This window comes from Prenolepis imparis, unplaced genomic scaffold, assembly GCF_030444845.1.
Source record: "Prenolepis imparis isolate NDT839.2.m4 unplaced genomic scaffold, iyPreImpa1.0 SCAF_5, whole genome shotgun sequence".
NCBI lineage: Eukaryota > Metazoa > Arthropoda > Insecta > Hymenoptera > Formicidae > Prenolepis > Prenolepis imparis.
This window is the reverse complement of record NW_028141163.1, coordinates 18,623,610-18,647,471: the sequence shown is the minus strand read 5'-3', so window position 1 is coordinate 18,647,471 and position 23,862 is coordinate 18,623,610. Positions and strand designations below refer to the sequence as shown.

The 23,862-nt window shown below is 31.5% G+C and overlaps 1 protein-coding gene and 1 long non-coding RNA gene across 2 annotated transcripts in view; both read right to left on the bottom strand.

Moving 5' to 3' along the window:
- Positions 1 to 2,871: 2,871 nt before the first annotated feature.
- On the bottom strand, positions 2,872 to 4,040 carry LOC145936147 (uncharacterized). The gene is made up of 3 exons (XR_014425331.1): positions 3,904 to 4,040; positions 3,700 to 3,765; positions 2,872 to 3,621 (listed from the first exon to the last, which is right to left on the bottom strand). It is a non-coding gene; the product is annotated as an uncharacterized LOC145936147 (long non-coding RNA).
- A 12,027-nt stretch (positions 4,041 to 16,067) lies between these two features.
- Positions 16,068 to 23,862, bottom strand: part of LOC145936154 (uncharacterized) — a 9,638-nt gene continuing 1,843 nt past the window's right edge. Inside the window, exons 2-11 of the mRNA XM_083038054.1 lie at positions 23,657 to 23,862; positions 23,447 to 23,509; positions 22,713 to 22,916; positions 22,311 to 22,632; positions 21,965 to 22,186; positions 20,864 to 20,920; positions 20,655 to 20,756; positions 18,625 to 18,738; positions 18,041 to 18,342; positions 16,068 to 17,221 (exon numbers count right to left, since the gene is read on the bottom strand). The exon at positions 23,657 to 23,862 is cut by the window's right edge and continues 343 nt beyond it. Coding sequence (XP_082894180.1) covers positions 18,047 to 18,342; positions 18,625 to 18,738; positions 20,655 to 20,756; positions 20,864 to 20,920; positions 21,965 to 22,186; positions 22,311 to 22,632; positions 22,713 to 22,916; positions 23,447 to 23,509; positions 23,657 to 23,862 — 1,586 coding nt within the window. The 3' untranslated portion in view covers positions 16,068 to 17,221; positions 18,041 to 18,046. The remainder of the gene's footprint in view (positions 17,222 to 18,040; positions 18,343 to 18,624; positions 18,739 to 20,654; positions 20,757 to 20,863; positions 20,921 to 21,964; positions 22,187 to 22,310; positions 22,633 to 22,712; positions 22,917 to 23,446; positions 23,510 to 23,656) is intronic.

Below are 23,862 nucleotides of genomic sequence, written 5' to 3'. Positions count from 1 at the left end.
TCCACGCAAATGAATCATAAATGGAGCCGGGATATCTGGCTAATATATTTGTTATATTTAAATCCGTGTCGCAAATCTAGGGAGAGATAATTAGTAAATATAAATATATTAAATATAGTAAATATAAATATATTAAATATATTAATTCTATTAAAAATTAAAAATATATTTACAATTTGCACATGTTGTGCATGATATCCTTTCCTGTTAACATATAATCCTTCATGCAAAACAGGAATTTTTATTGCTATATTAGTACCATCAACAAATCCCAATAATCCCGGAATTGTAGTATTGTTATAATTCCTAAATGAAAAACATAACTAATTTATTGAAAAATGTTATCTTTTGATTTTTGTAGACGCAGAGCAGATCAACAGAAAAAAATAATGACGAAAGCGAAGACTCATCTACATAATGTTATATTGTGTATGTTTATAATGTATTAATAGTTCGACAAAGTATTACAGTTCTTTTTTTACATCGGTATTAATTAATATTTGTAATTTCAAATATCATTCACAAACTGATATGCTGGTTTTTTCTCTCTCAATCTCTATACTATTAATATTATCAAATAATATTCTATAATATTGTTTTTCCTAAAATGTTTAAAAAATGTTCATAATGTATTAATATGTGTTAATAATTAATGTGTTAAATATATAGTACAATAATGTGTTGTAGTCATAATTATTGTTTTACTTTTGTATAATTTCCTGAATTTCTTGTTGAGTAGTGGGAAAATGTATCCATCGTCTTAACATGTGCTGATTTATGGCAGATGTAACTTCTTTTAAGATGATACTAACTGTAGATTGTGCAATATTTACTCTACTGTCTACGCCAACAGATTTTTGGTAACTGCCTTGGGCATAAAAATTCAAAGCACACAATACCTATTATTGATAAAAGATTTAATTATATTGCCGCCTAAATAATTGGTGTATTTTTTTATATAAATTTTTAATTTTTTACTTTAATATAATTTGGGATTGCGACAGCTCTTTCCCGTAAAGGAAGATATGGTTCTAATTCTTCTATAAGATTTTGTGTTAAACGCTTTGTTAATCTATATAATCCCATAAATTCTTTTTCGGGAATATTAAATGGATTGTACATATCTCTGATTGTTCTTCTCATAATTCGACTATGTCGAATTGCTGCAAGACATTGTCTTTCTCTCTCACGACGTATTGCAGCTAATTATAGATATCACAAGAAGAAGAAAATAAAATATTTCAATACTCACCATACAAGATATATCTTATTCTGACATATTTTAGTATAAAATAGAAAATATGTCGTAAAATATTTAAATAAAATAATTTAAGTATCATAATTAAATAAAATAATTAATTTTTATTTGTTTAATTTATGTTTATGACAAAAATATTATATATATCCACAGTACTTACCATTATAAAAATTTGATCCAATTAAAATATGCAAATTTTGATATATGTTGATATTTTGTGATGATTTTATAAACTATTTACACTAACTTTTTAATAAATAATAATCTTTAATTTCATTCTTTTTGTTTTAATTTATATTCTTAATACTTTAATTTCAATTATGTGTTGCTTTCGCTTATGTGGCTGTCAATGTTTATGTTTGAAGGTTTGTGCTAATCTCATTCCGCTCGGAATCGTCTTTCCACTTGCTCGCGAGGTGTCGAAATTATTTCAATCGATTCGGAATCTTTCCGAATGTTCATAATAGCACAACTACGAAAAACAAAATTATTCCGATCGGAAACGTTTCCGAATAGATACATAATAGCTGCCCTGTTGTGCACAGCGTTAAGTGCATAAACATGACAATCTGCGATACTGCTTTAAAAGTATTCTCTGGAACGGTGAAGGGTATCATCCTTATTCTAATATTGTTAAAATGAGAAGCTATAAAGAGAACAGTCTTTTGTATGTGTTAGATCCCTGTTTCAAAGCAATCATGAAGACTGAAATTACTTTCCGCAATCTGAAAGACACACTTACTAAAGCCAAAGATATGAACATTGTGCACTTCCTAGTAGAAGAACTACAGTATGTATGGGAAAGAGCAAATATACCTCTCTGCCATGGTATTAACCAAAATCCTGAAGAGGTTTATCACAATTGATTGTGAATGTATGGATTGAAAGCAAGAAAAGAACATGCTGAAACGAACTTTGAACGTGTTTATAACAGTAAGACTGCAGATAGGTTTGCTATCGTTTCCTGATTTGATCTCTTATCTGTGCCAAATTTATGACTGGCTATCTATTTTATAATACATATATAATGATTATATTATTTATGTATTATGATCTCATAATACATTTATAATATCTTATATTATATATACTTTCAAAATATATATTTATTATTATAGATAAAAAGATATATTTGTATGTATGTTTGGATGCTCATATGCAGGGTATTATATATTATTCTCTCATCTCTCATGTAGAATATTTTACAATTTAAGACTGTTCATTTGTGTTATTATCTCATGCAAAGTATTTTATAATTTAAGACTGTTTATTTGTGTTATTTTCTCATACAGAATATTTTTATTTATCAAATTATTTTTAATTTACAATTACAACTGTTTATAAATTTTAATTTACAATTACAATTGTTATAAATTTACAATTAAATTGTTTGTAAATTTTTGAATAATTTATAAGCTGTTAACGACTAATGTAAAACATAAAATAAAGAATTTATTATAAAACTAATTTATTATAAAAATAATAATTTACGCAAATTCGAATATAGGAAGGGCAAATAAGAGCCAAGCGCAGAAATAAGACGCAAATATTTTGTTGAATAAAACAAAATCTTTGCGTCTTATTTCTGCGCCTTATCTATAATAATAAATATAAATACTCGAATTTGCGTTTTATATCAGAGCTTTTCTTATTATTTTAATAATAATTTATTTTAGAATTGAAATATATACAATTTCACACATACATACATACATAATGACTCGCATTAATGTTTGAACACCATAATACTTTAAAAATAATTAATTTGTATACTTATTTGAGGAATTTGATTTTGTTTTTTAGTAAGTTAAAGCACAAAAGAATATTCACCAAAATATTAAAGTTAGTAAGAGGCTGCACACAATAAAAGGAATAAAGAATAGACAACAAAAAATTTCTCTATTCTGCATAATTCTGCTAAATTGCATTTCATATGTTTTATATTGAACTGTTCTTTATTTACTATTCCTGTTTTCTGTTTTTTATACCCTATTCCTTATTCCTTTTATTGTGCGCAGCTTCTAAGTATTACGATGTCCCAATATTAATGCAAATCATTGTATAATTATGATTATAAATATACAATTAATCTGTTTCAATTACATAATAGACGGAACAAATTAAAAGATTAAGACTCCCTACAAACTGCTGTAGTCTAATATTTTCAGCAAGTGCTTGCCAATATGTAGCTCCTGCTTCATCACATCTATCTCACAAACCATATTTTGTAAACTGGCAAAGTCATTATCATACTGTTTTTGAAGATTTTTTATTTTTTCTTCCACTATTCCGGTCTGGAGCTTGAGACACTGTATTTCATCCGCGTCAGATGATGGAACAGATTTAAGATTTAAATTGGAGTTCTGCAAAAAGATCAAGATATAATAAAACACTAGACACGATGGATATTTGTAATTTATTTGCAAAAAAACTAAATTTACCTCATACATGTTCATAAATAAACCAGCAGAATGATACAGCAGCGAAACGACTTAATATTTCTCCCTCTGCAAAAGAAAATTATTGAGAAGCGTTAAATTTGACGGGCTTAACCTTTAACGAGCAACAAGTTTTCAAGATTCGAGAATATCACGTTCGATGCATTTCATTATTATATTTCGTATACATATATGAAGAATACTTACTTCAGTAGACAGCACTGATGATTTTCTTTTTCATTTACACTGCGACGAACACTGCTTACGTTTGCTTCAGTTTGCACTGACCTAGCACGACATGTGGATGTACGGGCCTAAGATGGCGGCGGTGACAAGGTGGAGGTAGAGATCGCGCTTCTCTTATTATAGGACTCTAATATCATATAGGTTAAGAAACTGATGTCGCCGTTGAATGAGAACAGATGCGTTTCTATGAAGCATATTTTTGTTATATCGTATCCTCAAGCACTTGAGTTAAAAAAAAAAGAAGTAGTTAAGAAAAAAAAGTAATATGTACAGAATATATATTTACAAACTACTGCACAACATAATGTAGCAACTAATACAAGAAAAATCTGTTCTCTATGGTAAGTTTATGCAAATATAATTCATTTTGTTTAATTGCGTACAATTTGTTATAAAGAAAGATTTAGCTATATATAGTTTTAATTAATGAAATTGCGACCGGTTGTAGGTCGTGGCCCACCTCTGAGATCCCAGGGACGAGCACCGGAGGAACGCTGGAACAACCTAAAACAGGAAAAGGCATGTAAATTTTAAGTTAAGTTAAGGTAGTTACAATAAAAGTTTAAAAATATAAAAAAAATAATAAAAATAAAATCAAAGAGAAAAGAATAAAAACGGTTAAAATACAAAAAAAAAAGATATATAAATAGAAGTTAAGTAAAATAAATTAAGATAGCATTAATTATTAAAAAATTAATTTACATCAATAAAAGCAAAGATTGAATTTTATTTTTATTCATGAACAACAATAAATGCATTACATATGTAGTTTGATCAAAAAGAAGTAGATTAATAAAGTTATATCGAAAATTGAAGATATTTAAGTTTACGTTAAAATTAAGGAAATTATTCATTAAAATTAAGGAAATTATTATTATAGTATTAAATTTTGAGTTATTTTCAAACGGCCTTCAATTTGCGTTTATCGAGGCGAAAGAATGGTATTTTGAGAAGTAAAGCAAAATCGAGAATAGAATTAATGATAGTCAAGGCAGAGCGGCAGATAGTGAAACCTAAGGCCAAAAAGGTAGAGCGGTAGACGAGCAGACATGCATAGATTACAGTCAGCATGCGATAGAAAAAGCAAATATGTGAAAAGCAGGCAAAAAACTAATAAAGCCATAGAGTTAGTTTTACGATATCTAACGAAATATCTAACGATATCTAACGAAATAAGGCGGAAATTAAGCGAGAGCGCGGAAATGGAAGGAAGTAGTAAAAAGAAAAGTAATGAACGCAAACTGAACGCCGAAAAAACAGTCATCTGTGATTATGGTTAGAAATTATAAAAACATTGTAAATATTAGTGTGTTAAGATACGATATGTATATATTAATCTAAGTAGTTTATAAGTTAATTTTGAGGATAAATAAATATCGCGATAAAAAGCAAGCGGCATTGCGAAAAACATCAATACGTAGATTGGTCGAGGGCATCACGGTGGGGAGACTCTATGCAAGAGAACGGCAATCCGCTAATCCACCAATGTGCGGCGTAGCGCGATCTCGGAGTTGGCTGAAGGAGCCATGGTGGGGGCGCGCGAGTGTCGAGTATAAAAGCACCGCACGAGCAGCATCGAGGCTTCTGTCGGGATGTATGCGAGCAAGAGATGTCGCAAAGCGAGAAGTTGGTAACTGCGCACAAATAATTGTAACGCGAAATAATACTAACGCGTGAGTAAAGCTACACGAGGAAGAATATCCGCGATCGCGAGTGCGGTGAGAAAACGTGAATGGATATTATTGTATCGCGATATTAAGACTTATAGACTCAGCGACCTGGACTTTGTTACAAGTAGCAATAAAGTTATTTAAACAGTGACCTGAAATCAAAGTGTTGAATTACTACCGATACCCAAGTCGTGTTTAGCACCGGACTTACCTGTGTGTTTGCATCCTGAACGATCCTTGCATCATCCAACGAAGTCCCACGTAAATCCTTGCAGCTCTTAGGCGATCCAGACGACCCACGGCGAAAATCCAGAGATTTCTACGATGACCTAAAACGAATAAGCAAAAGGGATAAGTGGTAGAATTGATTATAACGGACAAAGTAATATACTATACTATCCTGGTAATTGCGTCATCCAACATGTCGACGCATGTCGAGCGGCCATCTTGAGGACCGTTGCCTGAGACAAAGGTGACACCAGATTGCATCATCCAACGTGTCGACGCATGTTTCAAGTGATCCCAACGAATTCCGGATAACACCACAGCGTACCTGAAACAGAAGGAGGGACGTACGTTGAATCATGACTCATCGGCAGAATAGGAATTATTCCTATTTTAACACAATCTTGGTACTTGTAGAGGCCAAAGTACCTGGCGACCATATCAACGGCGAAAGTATCACAGTCTGCTGGCCGGTAAGCCTACTTTTAACTATTTAGTGCTTCTGCCCGGTCACAAAATATATTGTTTGAACTAATAAGATTTTTCATTACTAAATTACAGTAAGAACAAATGTTGGAAGCGAAATAAATGTTTAGATTGTGAATCAAGTAACGTGTCCAGAAAAAGCTTTTATCTTAGTTTTTATGGCTAAGTTTAGCAGTATGTCTATTTTTCTCTTCCATATATCTTTTTTTATGATTGTGTTAATAATGCTATTAATTTTGTTTGCAGATTATTCTTATCCAAAATTAGGCAATAATAGTTAAACCTACTTTCGATAAATGTACTATTTTTGCTGTTATTAAAAAGATAAGATAACATCTTGTTCTTTATTGAAAAATCTTTTCAACGCATAATTAGGTTATTAATTAATTATAAAACTTATATAATATAAACAATTTCATTATTGCAGGTAAATGGTGGTCGTGACCTTTTAAATAAAATTAAATTGCTGCAAACATATTGGCTCAAACAGTCACACAGATATGTTGTATATAGACTTTTGCGCAACCTAATTATAGCAACTAATAACAAGAAAAAATCTGTCTCACGTAAGTAGTTCTATCCCTCTAACATAATCATAAATTTTTGTACTGTTTTTTGTGTCTGTGAAGTTGGCACGACATTTTACGAATTTTAAAAAAATAGTAAGAGTTCTTAAAGCACTTTTCATAGTTCTACAGTTCCTGATAAAAATTAAAAAGAGTTCCGCATTTTTTATATTAAAAAATCAAAATTGAATAAATGTGCTAACTTCGCGAATCTAGCATGACACCTCCCCTTTAAAGTACTAAAACGCGTTGAATAATATTTTTGGAAAGAGTTCCCGATAGTTCTACGCAAGATTAGCATATATATGCAATTTCAGATCGATATTCATCAATTAACGATTTTTAATCGATATTTAATATCCACGTCCAGATGTCGTGCTAACTTCGCCAATCTAGCACGACACTCTCCCCTCTAAAGTACTAAAACGCGTTGAATAATATCATTTTTGGGAAGAGTTCCCGATAGTTCTGCACAAGTTCAGCATATATATGCAATTTCAGATCGATATGCATCAATTAATAATTTTTAATCGATTTTTAATATCCACGTCCAGCACGACACTTACAAGGAAAGGTACCCAACTGTCACTCACGGATTTTAATGAAACTTTGCACACTTGTAAAACTATGCAAAATAATAGACACGTATTTTTTTTATGTGCGGAGAAGCGATTTTAAGGGCAGACTATACCACAAGTAGTAGGGATAAAACAAAAGAAACAATTAATGAATTAAATTCAATATACTAATTGTTATTGAAGAAACTATAATTATTGTATGCACTGTTAAATTTAATAAAAATTAATTCCAAATAACTTGTTTAACAAGACACTTCATGTACTTTTAAAAATTGTCGATAATACTACAAATAAGAAAACATGATTTTCGCCACAAAGTACTCACAAAGTATGGGCGTTATATTTAATCAGCCATGTATTTTTAAATTCTAATGACAGATTCTAATTCTGCGACCCCGCAAACCCCATAATAATACCTCAAAGTTTTCAAAAAAATTGTCAAGAATGTATTTATAACGTGAAAACCCCATATATACAAGGAGTTGTTTCTGCCCTTAAAATCGCTTCTCCGCACATAAAAAAAAATACGTGTCTATTATTTTGCATAGTTTTACAAGTGTACAAAGTTTCATTAAAATCCATGAGTGACAATTGGGTACCTTTCCTTGTTAGTGAAAATGTGTCGTGCTGATGATTTTCCGCAGTTATAACGGTAGTTTTCTATAGTTCTATAAGAGTTCTATAAGAGTTCTATACTTTAAAATCATTTTTTCAAAGAGTTCCGACTGTTTACTATTTTTTTTACGATTTTTGACAATTACGTTCAGCACGACACTTAGTAAAAATATGTCGTGCTGATGATTTTCCGTAGTTTTAACGATAGTTTTCTACAGTTCTATAAGAGTTCCATACTTTAGAAACATTTTTTCAAAGAGTTCCAACTGTTTACTATTTTTTTTAACCATTTTTGACAATTACGTTCAGCACGACACTTAGTGAAAATGTGTCGTGCTGATGATTTTCCGCAGTTATAATGGTAGTTTTCTATAGAGAGAGAGTTCTATAAGAGTTCTATACTTTAGAAATATTTTTTTCAAAGAGTTCTGACTGTTTACTATTTTTTAAACAATTTTTGACAATTACGTTCAGCACGACACTTACAATTAGTAAAAATATGTCGTGCTAATGATTTTTCGTAGTTTTAACGGTAGTTTTCTACTGTTCTATAAGAGTTCCATACTTTAGAAACATTTTTACTAAGTGTCGTGCTGATGATTTTTTGCAGTTTTAACGATAGTTTTCTATAATTCTATAATAGTTCTATGCGTTAGAATAAATTCTAAAAAAAATTGGAATTTGACGTTATCCTTATTTCTATTTATTATGCCGCAGTCAGTTGTCTGGCATACAAAAAGTAATTCTTGTAGACGAAATGATTAGTAATCGATGATGTAGTGTATTATACGGTTATGTCAAGAAGCATACGTCCCTAACGTGCAGGTAAATGTACGCATATAATATTACGGATGAGATGATGTATAAACATCATGGGTGAGACTGTAAGAAATAAATCAATCTTATTTATGTATTATATTTATATATAATTTTATAATTAGAAATTTTTGAAAAAAGATCTTAGAAATATCACGAACATCTTTCATTACTAATAAATATATTTAATATATTAATATATTTATATATTTAATAATAAAATTTATATTTCAGCGCTAACATAAAAAATAATATGTGGACTTATACTAGTGTTCTTATTCACAATATTTCTTTTTTTTTATATCATCCTACTCATACCACTGGGCTCCAGATCGTGTATATGTGACATAATGCCCGCTATTAGCACTACTAGATGAATTTGTGTAATATATTACACCAACTAAAATATATTTTTTTAAATTTAACATGATACTTATAGCGACTGTATCAAAACTGTGTATAATTGATTTGTCTCATTTAACATATCGTTCATCAGTAAATACTGTGGTATCGATAAATAAATGTGGATCATACTCAATGTTTTCAACAATGATATTTGAACATTTTCTACACTTTGTTGCAACCGCCAAAGTGTTGTCGATTGCTTCTTGCATATATTGCAATCCCTTGCAGAGGAGTATGTCTACATTTACATTTAATTCTATAATTTGATTTGTACGTGAGGAGCCGCAAAAACATACAATATTTTTTTGACAACTCGGTATGTCAGTAAATAAATAATTAATTAAGTGTGCAACATTGCATTCGGTATTTAATTTAGAAATCCTACGGGTATTAAAGCGTTACTAAAAAGCGGAAGATTTAATAAGATTTTAACTCTTTCTTTGTAGTGATTTGTCGTAATTTTTCCAGCATGTAATATTGACACAGCTAGATTTATAGTGGGATTTTCTAGAAACTTTTTTATTTTGTCATCGTAGGAATTTATACTTGCAATGCCGCTTGCGACTAGATGAAGTACCGCGTCGAAGGCACAAGTTTGACAAATGGTTATGACTTTATTATCGATATTGACGCCTTTGCATATATTATCATTCCGCATAAGTGGTATATTTTGATCTCTCGCTAATTTGATGTAGTCCCCCCCCCCCCATTCTGGACACTTATCTAAGTATGATGGTTTACGTCGTTTTTTTGGAGCAGAACATTGCTCGTCCGGTGAGTTACGAATAAGACCTCGCCAATTTTCGTGGATATTACAACTTAATTGATTTTCATTACCGATAATGATGGTATCAATCGAACTATTTATATCATTGTTATCATCATTGTTATTATTGTTATTGTTATCATTATCGTTATTGTTGTAATTTATGTTATTATTGTTAACAATGGTATCAACCGTTTTATTACTTTTATCATTGTCTTCTGTTATGTTAATATTTTGTGTCACGTTATAGTCAATTGTACTAGAATAAGAACAGTCATCTATTGATAGATCTGTTTGCATTTCTGCGGAACTTGCAGAATAATTAAGCGTTACTTGATTCTGCTTCATAATTAACACTTAAAGTATCTTTTTGACACAATGCCAATTTTATTTTTCCGTCAAGATAGTCGAGATGTTCGTGTATAAATTTGTCGGCTCTCATTGGCAATTGATTTTTAAATGCGCGATTTTTCAAATCTGTAAATGCCGTCTCAACGGAAAAAGAAGTAGCTATTTCTTTACCTATCTAAAAATACAATCGCATTACGCCGCTCCAAAGCACCACATATGGAATTAAACGTGTTTTTATCATTTTTGCAAAATCGAGATTATACGAGGGTGGTTTGAAAAGTCCGTGCAAAAATGAAAACTACTTAATTTTTCGGGATAAACTTTTTTTATTTTTCAACGTAGTCTCCTTTTAGGCTTATACACTTCGTCCAACGCTGCTCCAGTTTGTTGATCCCTTCCAAATAATAAGATTGGTCCAACTCTGCAAAATAGGCATTCGTTTCCGCAATCACCTCCTCGTTTGAATAAAATCTCTTTCCCCCCAGCCATTTCTTCATATTGGGGAACAAGTAGTAGTCCGAGGGAGCCAAATCTGGAGAATAGGGGGGATGCGGAACGAGTTGGAACCTTAATTCCATCAATTTTGCTGCTACAACTATAGATGAGTGAGCTGGTGCGTTGTCGTGATGGAAAAGGACTTTTTTGTGAGCCAATCGTGGACGTTTTTCTTGCAGCTCGGTTTTCAAACGATGAATAATATGCACCTGTAATAGTTTTGCCCTTTTCCAAATAGTCGATGAGGATTATTCCTTGCGAATCCCAAAAGACAGTCGCTACAACTTTCCCGGCCGAAAGAACGGTCTTCGCCTTCTTTGGTGCAGACTCCCCGCTGGCAACCCATTGTTTGGACTGTTCCTTGGTCTCAGGCGTGTAGTGGTGTATCCATGTTTCGTTCACAGTGACGAAACGACGCTTAAAGTCCTGTGGATTCCGCTGAAACAGCTGCAAACCGTCCTTGGAACACCTCACACGATTTCGTTTGTTGTCAACTGTGAGCAATCGCGGCACCCATCTTGCGGATAGCTTTTTCATGCCCAAATGTTGATGCAAAATATTATGTACCCGTTCACTCGAGATGCCCACAGCACTAGCAATCTCGCGCACCTTCACTCTTCTATCATCCATCATATCATGGATTTTATCAATGATTTCTGGAGTAGTGACCTCAATAGGGCGTCCAGAACGTTCAGCGTCACTTGTGCTCACATGGCCACTCCGAAAATTTTGAAACCACTTATAAACTGTTCTAATCGAAGGTGCAGATTCACCATAATGTTTATCAAGCTTCTCCTTAGTCTTCTGAGGCGATTTGCCTTTCATAAAGTAATGTTTTATCAACACACGAAATTCTCTTTCATCCATTTTTTGGAAATCACTCGACTTTCTTGATTCAAACGAACGCCAAACACAGAGAAATAGACCGATCTGGCTGAAACTTGGTGTGTTCTTCCAAGAGATGCTACTAACTAAAAATAACTCCGATACACACCAGTGGTGCCATCTCTCTGACTTTGCACGGACTTTTCAAACCACCCTCGTAGCAAGCATTTATTGTTGTTCCCTCAGTACAATTCATTGCTAATCGTATGGCATTATGTTGGAACTCCATTGAAACCAGTCGGAAGTATTCTGATCATCATCTTCCAATTTCTCTGTCTCATCGCGATCAGTATTCTCATTTATTTCATCTGATATTTCCGGTGTGGAAACAGTTTTAATTATACCATTCAAATATTGTAAATGTAATTGAGACAGTAATTCCTCTCCGTTTTCATTGGAGCCAACATATTCACTTAACGCTACAACAAGAATTGCTTCAAAAAATGCAATTCTTCTAGAGAAGTCATTTTATACGCTTGACTTAAACAACGTAAATAAAATTTACGGACAAGTAATTTATCCTTTTGTTTGAGACACTTCCATCTCGATATCATAGATATAAAATGGCTTACATCTAATCTTATAAAACACGATGGCATCGTGTCACCAATATCATGCAAAATATTAAAACATTTTTTTAAGTAATGTAAATCAATGCATTTTGCAAATACTTCTGCAACAGCGATTAAAATCGCCCATCTAAAATCGCAAACGACCATGCGCGGAGTTTCATTTCCTTTTGCTAATATCTTACGCAAGAAATATCCAATATGCATTGATTTATGATCGGCTGATACCATTTGAAATACTGGAATACTTCCATCATTATCAATATATACATTGATATAAGAAAATTGGCGGTTCACAATTAGAGTATCGTTTCATAACACCTCCAGTAGCATCAATTGTCATGAAGTCTATTGGATTATTTTTGCTCCTTGCTCTGTATAATAATTGCTGCTCGAGACTCCAATAAATACAAAAAAAATCTAACAATCCAATATTGTGAATAGCACCAAAATGTTTTCCCTGTTTCGAACTTTGCAATAAATTTAAAATAGGATTTGCGTATAGAAATCCGTACCGTTCTAATAATCTTTGCTCTTTTGCTTTCCGTAAAACAGCAGCGTTAGGAAGAATTGAGGGTTCGACATCACCAAAATTTTTGAGACGTTTAGCCTCTTGTCTACGAAATGTTATAGCATCCATTTTTTTTCAATTAATGTGGTAGTAACAATTTTACGACGTTTACCCCTTAATTGCCGTTTTGTTATATAAGAATGCCTTTCTTCTTCTATATTAAATACTACAAAATGTATTTTTACGTCGACATTATCGCGCCGTTTATGTATAATCTTATCTTTTATAATCGCGTTACATTCTTTGCAAAAACCGTAAATACCGATATAATACTTCGCGGAACTCGAGTGATGAACATCGTGCTTTTTAAACAATATTGTACAACGAAATTTTTGTTGCTGCCATATTTTATCAGCTATAATATCAGTCCAACTGTTTTGTAAAACATATTTATATCGTCTTCCATAGAACTTTCGTATAGGCATAATTGTTTTCCATTGTTCGGCCGATATGATTAAATTAAATTCTTTCGAAAGTGCGCCGATTGTATCATTTTTGACAGTTTCGATCGAACAGGAGGATATATTGTTAGAAACATCTTTGTTATTTACCTCAATATTGAAAGCCTCCAGAATTTTATCTTTGAAACCATTCCTATTTTCGTTAATCAATACATATATGTGTTTTGGGGTGCGGTCGAGTTGCCACTCTCGAATGCTTTGAACGTTTTCGTTTTTAACGCTTCCATGAAACGGTCGATTAACGTTACTAACGCTATCAACGCTGTCATATCGACCGATCTGAAGCGTTTCCAAACTCTTTAAGCGTTTGTCAATTTCGTATTAGTGTCTATTATCACGTTAATTCACACTACGTTTTACAATTAGTTTACTAGTACGCAATTAGTCCACTAGCACACAATTTCCCGCGCTTTGCGAAGATTCAAATAACGCTTCAGCCGTACTACCTCTCCGGCTGCAGCATTGGAAGCAAAATGGAGGGGGATATCTGTGACGTTTCAATGACGTCATGATACGGGAGCGTCCCGTTTGACCACGTTAATATTGACCACAGTCCCGATTGACAACGTTGAGATTGACCACGTTGAAATTGACCACGTTAATATTGACCACGTTGCGATTAACCACGATCCCGATTGACCACCGTCCCGATTGACCACGGTCCCGATTGACCACCGTCCCGATTGACCACCGTCCCGATAGGCCACGCTCCCGATTGACCACGATCCCGATTGACCACGGTCCTGATTGACCACGGTCCCGATTGACCACGTTGATATTAACCACATTGCAATTGACTACGTTGATATTGACCACGGTCCTAATTGACCACAGTTCCGATTGACCGCATTGATATTGACCACTGTCCCAATTGACCACGGTCCCGATTGACCACGGTCACGATTGACCACGTTGATATTGACCACGGTCCCGATTGACCACGGTCACGATTGACCACGTTGATATTGACCACAGTCCCGATTGACCACGGTCCCGATTGACCACGTTGATATTGACCACGTTACGATTGACCACGTTACGATTGACCACGTTACGATTGACCACGTTACGGTTGACCACGTTACGGTTGACCACGTTACGGTTGACCACGTTACGGTTGACCACGTTACGGTTGACCACGTTACGGTTGACCACGTTACGGTTGACCACGTTACGGTTGACCACGTTACGGTTGACCACGTTACGGTTGACCACGTTACGGTTGACCACGTTACGGTTGACCACGTTACGGTTGACCACGTTACGGTTGACCACGTTACATATGACCACGTTGCAATTGACCACGTTGCAATTGACCACGGTCCCGATTTTGACCACGGTCCCGATTGACCACATTAATATTGATCACGGTCCCGATTCATCACACACGACACGCGTTGAAATTGATCTTATTGAACGTGATCTATTTAATGCTGCGATTAATAAAATTTTTTATCTTATGTGAACCAATTAGTTGACGCAGTCTACTACGGTACGTGAGATATTTTTTCTTTTTTAGGTTTGCTGTATCTTATGTATTGCAGTGATTGTGAACCTTAAATCTTAGTAGCAAATAAGGAAAGATATAGGTCTTTCGAGGTTAGGAAATGTGTCAGCGATATTTAATTATATGTATAATCATCTCTCTCATTGCATCTATATTATTGAAACGATTAATTTAACCATATTTTGTGAGCATTGAAATATGTGAATATCATTAAGTTTGAAACTTGACAGAAATTTTTCTCTATTTTAATTAATATAATATAATACAGCGTCGGCGCGTACACTAGCCCGCCCTTCACTGCCAGGACTCAGCGACTTGGAGACTAGGAGGTGCATGCATCGTATCCAGCATCCTTATCAACAACAGCATCAGCGTCATCAACGTCATCGTCAATATTACTTTTATTATTATTCGCGTTATCTTTCAACATCGTACAATTACAATTATGAATACGAAGAGGACGAAGAGTGCGACGACAGGTTTCAACGATACCGTCAGCCTTTGCGAAGCGCACCGGGGACGTTAACGTTTGTGAATCTTCTCGTCAAGAGATTTCTGTGTATTCTCACTTGCTCGCCCTGCAGATTGCGCGGCGCGGCCTAACACGGTGCTGAAACAGGGATCAAATTTTCTCAAGAGCGCGCACAATGTAGTATTGCACGCTGGTAAATCGTATTGAAGGTATTCTCTATGTATTTTTCCCTCTCTTAAAAAAAATTTAACGCTTTAATTGCACTACGATAAGTCTGTATTTGTTTCGCGTTGGCATGTATATGTAAACTTTATTTCTCGCAAAACCTTAATGTTAAAACGGAACAAAGTGTATTTTAATATGTCTGATGAATAGATAATGATTAAGAGTGTTTTATAAGAAGAATGATTTAGAGAATAACGTAATAAAACATAAACGCTGTATATAAGACTGCGAAATGATATATCGTTCATTGCATATAATTAAAACAATTCTCTATTCGAAAGCACAGATAACGTATTTGCTAAGGTTGCAAAATTTTATTTTGGATAATTATTCTTTATTTATAAATTATTTAATCTTTTACAATAAAGAGCAATGATGAAGAGGAATTTTTTAAACAATTAAACGATAATGACCTAAAGAATAGTATATTTATTACACGTAAATAGTAATATATTTATTGCAGGAGTTATTGCACGTAAAAAATTATTACATTACACTCGCTTTATATTAAGGGCCACCGCACAAGTTTTTTTTATAACGCGTTACTTTCAACGTTACGATTTTCTTTGTGCGTTGACTGAAGTTACGTACGAGTTTAAGTTAACGGCCAGTGCTTAATGTAATATAACGCGTTACAAAAAAGCTTGTGCGGTGGCCCTAACACACAACATCTAATTTTGTTGCACCTATGAAATCTACAAAATACTTTTTTGCATAAGAGTGTGAGCACAAAGGCGACGTAACAGCGTAAATCGTAGATGTAAACAGCGCATAAGCTTCGGCGTATGTCGTAAGTTTAACATGCTATATAGTTATTATGGAATTTAATAACATTTTTCGGAAATATTGCAATATTGACTTACGTCTTTTACGTCGCCCTTGTGCTCATACCTTAGACAACGAGAATATGAAGCAAGAAATTAAATAGAACCAAACTGTTTCTGTCGAATTAACTAAAATCTACGTCGCTACTTATAAAACGAATCAGAGTCGAAACGCTGTCACAAATACATTCGGTAGTTATAATTACAATAAAAAGAACATTCCATTTTTATTACAAATTGTCTTAACTATTATTTTTAATATTGATATGATATATTATAGATATGAATAAGTATCACATGCTCAAATGCGCAGCCATGTCTCGGAGACAGAGATAAAATAAGACCGAAAAAAAATGAATGCCGAGCGTAAAAGAGAACTGAAAATTACACGTTGATGCTATACCAAATATATTTTGCTACAAATCAATCTTCGGGAATCGATCGTACATCTACGGTCGTTCAACTTGGACGAGCCAACTCTCATTTTTCAGAAACAAAATCCCGACTGCTTATATTTCCCGAAAGATTATATTTCTCCTTACATCTCTCTCTCCGCGATCACGCGTTATTATTAGATATACTCGGATCGCGCCGCAAAGCTCTACTTTTTTCCTTTTTCTTTTTGCACTATGCATACGCTTAGTGGAGATATACATTTAACTATATTATTTACGCTTATTTCTGCAGGTCCTTCGGTTTCGACAATTTTGGCTTTGTTGGTAGTTTTGGAACTCTTTTTTTGTAAAGAATTTTTGTATTTACAGAATTATGAATTCTGTTATATAGATGTTTCTGAAATAACAAAAATAATTTTATTATTTAATGTTAGACAAAATATTATAAATATATAGAGAAAGTTGCATAACCTATTATACAGGGTATTTTCTCTACCTTAAATATTTCACAAACTACATGTTCTTAATAAAAATGTTTCAGACAAAAGTTCTAAGATTTTATGAAGGATATTAAATAGTGCTATTGGTTTGATCTTGGATAATCTTTTGAAAGTCAAATTAATAAGGTAAACTAGAATTTTTTAAATAGAACTATTTTTTATTACATATATTAATTTCACTCATCATTCTGCGTATAAAAATGTTGAGGTGTGATCATCGTAAAATAAATACTTTACGAGTTATTTTAGTTTATTCTAATACTTTTCGGCTTAAAATGAAATATCAGCGTGAAATATCTTGTAAAGTATTCATTTTACGATAATACTTTTATGCATAGATTGGCGGGAAGAATCAATTGTTAATACTAATATTTGCATATAGTTAGATTGTAATTGCAAGTTGCAGTGGAATTTTTATAACTTTTTTACATTTTCAAGGTCATACTAATATCACCATTATATGTACTTCCTTCTCCTAAACCTCCGAAACCTAAAACGTTGATTTTTTCGATATTGATTAGTTTTCGAGATGAATTTTCTACTGTTGCATTTAAAGTGGGGCACCTTGTATACGAGATATCTCTAGATAAGTGCCGTTTGAAATAATTGATAAATCAAATTGCTTAATTAAGTAGAATTGGATTTATATTTGGATAATCTAATTAGGGGTGTTTGTTTTAAAATGTGCGCATATAAGTCTCATGTTTTTTACTTACTTTTCTTTAAGATGAAATTGCTTTTATGCAGTTATCATAGGGTAGATTGCACATTGGACATCTTTTATGTATTAAATTATTGCTGCAGGTGCTACACGCACATAAATGTCTGCATGGTACAAATATATATAATGCTTTTTGACTTAAGCATATAATGCAGTTACCTTCTGGTCGTGGCTCATTATTGTCGTCAATAATTTTTTGTATATCATCTATTTTATTATATGTTATTTCAGATGATGTAAGACTCTCATCCAAAAAGGAGTAATCATCCTCTGGTATTCTGTAAATTTCTTCATCGTCTATAAGAAAATATCAAAATATTTATAAAGATGTAAACAAAATTACTTATATGGAAGTAAATATTATTTATACATAATGTATTATGCGATAAGATATTTATATGTAAATAAGTTGTATTATAATTCTATATATTTATATAAAATATTTTATGAAGTATTACGATGTACATATAAGCAATTAGTGGAAAAATTTTAAGATATACAAAATTTAGACAAAATTATATTAGTTTTATTAATTGTTATGAGTATCCTATTTTTTACAAAATAAATATTATAATATACCTGTTAATATTGTAACACTCTCAGTTGTGGTAATACATTCATTATACATATTACTTTCTTCTGCGACAAAATTTTCATTAATATTCAGTAAAGTTGATTGTTCTATTTCTGTATCTAAAATTAAAAATAAAATAAAATTAATTCTTAATATTTTTATATTGATAAAAGTTTTTAAATTTAATGTGTCATTAAACGTTAAAAAACCATATTAGTAAATCCAAACAAAATATCAATACCTTATCCAACTATTTCAAACACAGACAATTATATTTTGAAAAATTAAGTCAATTTACATAAGTTAGACACGAAAGAAGTTAGTCTGAAATGGCCTTGAAAGACGCCACCCAAGGTCAAACTGATAAGGCTAATAAATAGAACTTTTTAAACCCTACAACTTTTATTTGAAACGTTTTTCTCAAAAATGCTTTATTTTCGAAATATTTTATCGGTCCGGGACTTTTGGGACACCCTGTATATATTGATAATTTAATGTAGAGGTATCCCAATAAAAAATTATTTTATAATTATTAGATTTCGGATGTTTATACAAAAACGCATTTTACATTGAATCCACATGAATTTTTGTATTTCGAGTAATTATTATATCAGTAATACAGTAAAAATAACATATATACACATATGGTTTGTATATGAAAATTTATCAAAATTCTAGTTCTCTATTCAACTCAATAAAAATATGCATTTGCATAAAATCTGCAATCTAGTAATTGTACAGGGTATCTGTTTTAAGTGATATAGCAAAATATGTTCTCAGTGATGCATTGTAGAAAAAAATGCTTCCAACAAAAGTTGTAGAGTATAAAGCAATATATTTAGTCATGTTAACAGTTTTATCTTGGGTTGCATCACTAACAATAAGATTAGATAAAGGTCAACTTTGATTTTTTAAATAAGAACTTTTATTTTTTATAACACAAATTTATTTTACTTGTCACTCTTCACACATGTAAAAGTATTAAAATAAAATCATTGAAAAGTGAATACTTTATAAAATATTCAATTGTGATACTTTTTAGCATAAAATGTAAAATATTTTACAAAGTACTCTTGCTTTTCGACAACCTTACTTCAATATTCTTATTATGATGGAAAGAATCAATTAATGATAAAAACAAAAATATTTTTAAAAATTCGATTGTATTTTGCAATTACATTGATCTAACTATATGCAAAAAATGTATCATCAATCGATTCCGCTTCCGCCCCATTCTATGTATAAAAGTATTAAAATAAAATTATCGGAGTGTTACTTATGAGATATTACTCATTAATATCAAAAAATATCAGAATAAAATGTGAAATATCTCATAAAGTATTTACTCTTCGATAATTATCTCAACACTTTTATATGCAGAATAATATATGAATAGAAAAAATCAATTTGTAAAATAAAAAATAAGAGTTCCTATATTAAAGAAACCAAAGTGTGTATGTGTTGACCTTGATTTGATCTTAGTAACCTAACCTAACCTAACCCAAATTCAAAATTTTAATACGACTAAATACATTACTTTATACCATGAAACTTTTGTCTAAAATTTTTTTCTAAGATATGTACATTATAGAAGAGATATTTTGGTATATACCCAGCAAACACAGAACATTGCGGCAATGTTGCAATATTGCTGTAATGTTGCTACAATGGTGCAACATTGCCACAATGTTGCTGCAATGTTCTGTGTTTGCTAGGTAATTACAAATTTGACACTTTGTATATTGCATTGCTAGTACAAGACTATTGTAACTAAGAGAATTTAATTTCTTAATTACAAAAATATAAAAATTTCTTATGTTTAAATACAAATAGCTGAGATATAGATTTAAAAATTTTTTTACTGTTAAAATATTTATGAATTTGACTTGAATTTGCAATAAATGTAAAATAAGATAATACAGCGTCAAAGAATATCTTTTATAAAATATTTAGTGGAAAAGTTATATTTATATCATGATTTACTTTAATTGTCCAATCTTTAAAATTATTCATTTTCTTTGAAATGCAATTTTACCTGAAGATTCAATGGATGGAGAAATTTCCTCTTGCCTTGATAAACTATTGCGAGAACGATGTTGTCGTCTTCGATTAAAATTTTGAGTGTGTCTAGTTTCAACTAAACATGGAATAAGATAAAAAGATTGTAATTTATTACTCAAGCTGTATCTATGTGTGTACACTATAATTGTTATACTAATTATAAGCTAGATAGTTCATATTGACCTGATTCTGGAATTCTATCTGAAAGTAAACTTGCATCTATTTCTTCATGATCATTGGCTGTAATCAATAAAGTATTACATATAATTTAAAAATAGGAACGAAGTAAAGTCGACCCAACTAGCCAAAATTATATTTATTTAAAAAACTGTGAGTGAGAGCATTGGTCGTTCGCTAAAAAATGCCGGCGCTAATGTCGTCTATAAAATAGCCAATAAATTGGACACATTAATAAAACGAGGCAAAGATTCATTGCCCAACAATGATAGAACTAATGTTGTATACAAAATTAATTGTAATAATTGTAATGCCTCATATATCGGGCAAACAAAGAGACATATGCGCACTCGTGTAAAAGAACACTGTAACAATATAAAATTACATGCGACAAATCATTCTGTTATAAGTAAACATAGACTAACATATGGACACGATTTTGATTGGACATCACCCGTTATATTGCACAGCGAAAAACATGTTAGAAAGAGAGAAATCGCAGAGATGTTTTTTATCAAAAAAGTTAGCAATACAATTAACCTACATAAAGACACTGAGAATCTCAATAACATTTATGATAAAATTATAAAGGTCGTATAATCTTTGGCTTTATATATTTAGTTTTTGACGAATCATCATAACGATAGGATCGTTTTCTCTTTTTCTCTCTTTCAAATGTTTTGACAAAATTGAATTTATGTTATGTTTATTTAAATATGTTGTAACTATATTATGGAAAAGTTGACGTTATCGTTAATTTGGCTGCACCTCTACTAATGAAGTATGTAAAAAATCTCTAACTTTTGACATATCAAACCGTCTCACACTTATGATTTAAAACTGTATTGTTTCAGTATTACACTTGATAAGGACCACATCCATATGGTCGAAACGTTGTGTGTTTTTTAAATAAATATAATTTTGGCTAGTTGGGTCGACTTTACTTCGTTCCTATTTTAAAATTTTACTAGCGACTTTTTAAGTATCTAATTATTATTTACATATAATTTAAGTTTTTATAAATTCTAGAAAAAAATTAGAAGATATTTTAAAATCTATTTAAAATATGAATATACATTTTAATAAAAAAGTTATATTAATATTTACCTTCAGGCAGTAATTCTGGTTGCTGATAATGTTGATTAAAGCGTGAAAACATATGCAAAAAATGTTCTAAAGAAATATCTCCATTTATAAGAGCACTTTGTCCTTCTTTAATTTGAATATTTCTTTGTTTATTAGATCGTGTGCGTGGTCGTCTAACACGTATATTATTTCGCAAGCGAGAATAATCAATTTCTTGGTTAGTTATAATTTCCGACAAGTGTTCTACAAAACAAAATGATCACTGTACATGCAACATATGTATGTAAAAATGTGAACGCAATATAAGCAAACTGTCAAAATATATATGTATTATGCAGAAGAAAATTTTAAAAATATATATATATACCTAAAAATACCCATAGATTTGGATGAACTGTACCAACTTTTTGATTCACAATGTGGTGGAAACTTTCCACTAAGTTATTTGTACGAACAGGACAATTATGTACAGACACTTTGGATGCTATAGGTAACCAAGTGTTACGTAAATAAGCCATGAATAATAATACATTTGGATAAGTTGCAGAAACGCGATCTGCAACATTTTGCATAAGATTCAATGAATCCAAAAATAAAGAACTAGGTGCTAATGCCATAGATATGGCCATGGATAACAATTCGGCAGGTGCACTATTTAGCTGTAGGCGTCGCCATTTTCTATAAAGCGCCTAGAACGCAGAAGAAAACATTTATTATTAACATAATGCAACATTAAACATTTGTACTTTTTTTTAATTATTAAATATACCTGTGAATAGTGAAACCAACAACCATGAATAGAAGCAGCTGGAAATTGCTGATTCATTATTGTTATAGCTGCCTTTTCATAATCCATCATAATAAATTTTAGATTTTTACTTAGACCAGGTACAAGTGAAACGATTTTTTCCCACATTGCCTTATACAGAGAAGCAGAACGTACCTCACATAACACAAAAACTACCGCTATGCCCTATATCAATAAAATAGTTTATAAAATTCACATGTTCATAGGAAGAATTCAGATAAAATTACTAACGCAATCGACTATTTGGTCGTTTGCGCTGAGCGCGAAACAAAAAAAGGAAGTAATAAAAACAAATAAAGAAGTTAAGGTAAAAGTACGAATTCCTGAATACATTTGTTCCTCTTCCTGGACACTTTTGTAGTTTTAATCTTTAAATAATAACAAGATTTCTAATATATAGAAAATAATAATAATAATACATATTCTCTTTTCTTGCATCTTAAAGTTTTAGTTATATAATTGTAAACTTGTTGTTCTTATTTAAAGATTAAAATTATACAAAAGTGTCCAAAAATAGGGATATGTTAAGAAGTTGGTACTTTTACCTTATATTATCCTATTTTCTTTTGGTGACAATGATGCTTAGCGTAAATGGTCTCTCTCAGATAACAAACTACATTAATAACTTTATCTAGGCTTGACATATACATATTTCATACATATAATACGATTAAAAATTTTTTAGTAAAACATACCATATCAGCATAGCGAACATGTATACTGTACAATTGAGTAATATTTGGTTTTTTTGGCACAATCTATAAATATGTACATGTATATTTGTAAATATTATAAAATAATAAAAATATATGTGATAATGTATGTATTAATTAATATATTTTATTACGTATACATATATATATATATATATATACACATATATACTATGGGTGTGTAATACTTACAGAAAATGTACCATCTACAAATATTTCACTTGCTTCAGAGAGTACATTTAATAATACATCATTACTAAAGATAAGCGCTATTTTGTTATCAATTGATATTGCACAGCCTTTATAGATACTTTGTGTAGGTTCATATATCTCTAATTGTTGGTGCAAAGAATATAAATCATTTGGAATCTTTGGGCGTGATTTTGCTCTTTCACGAC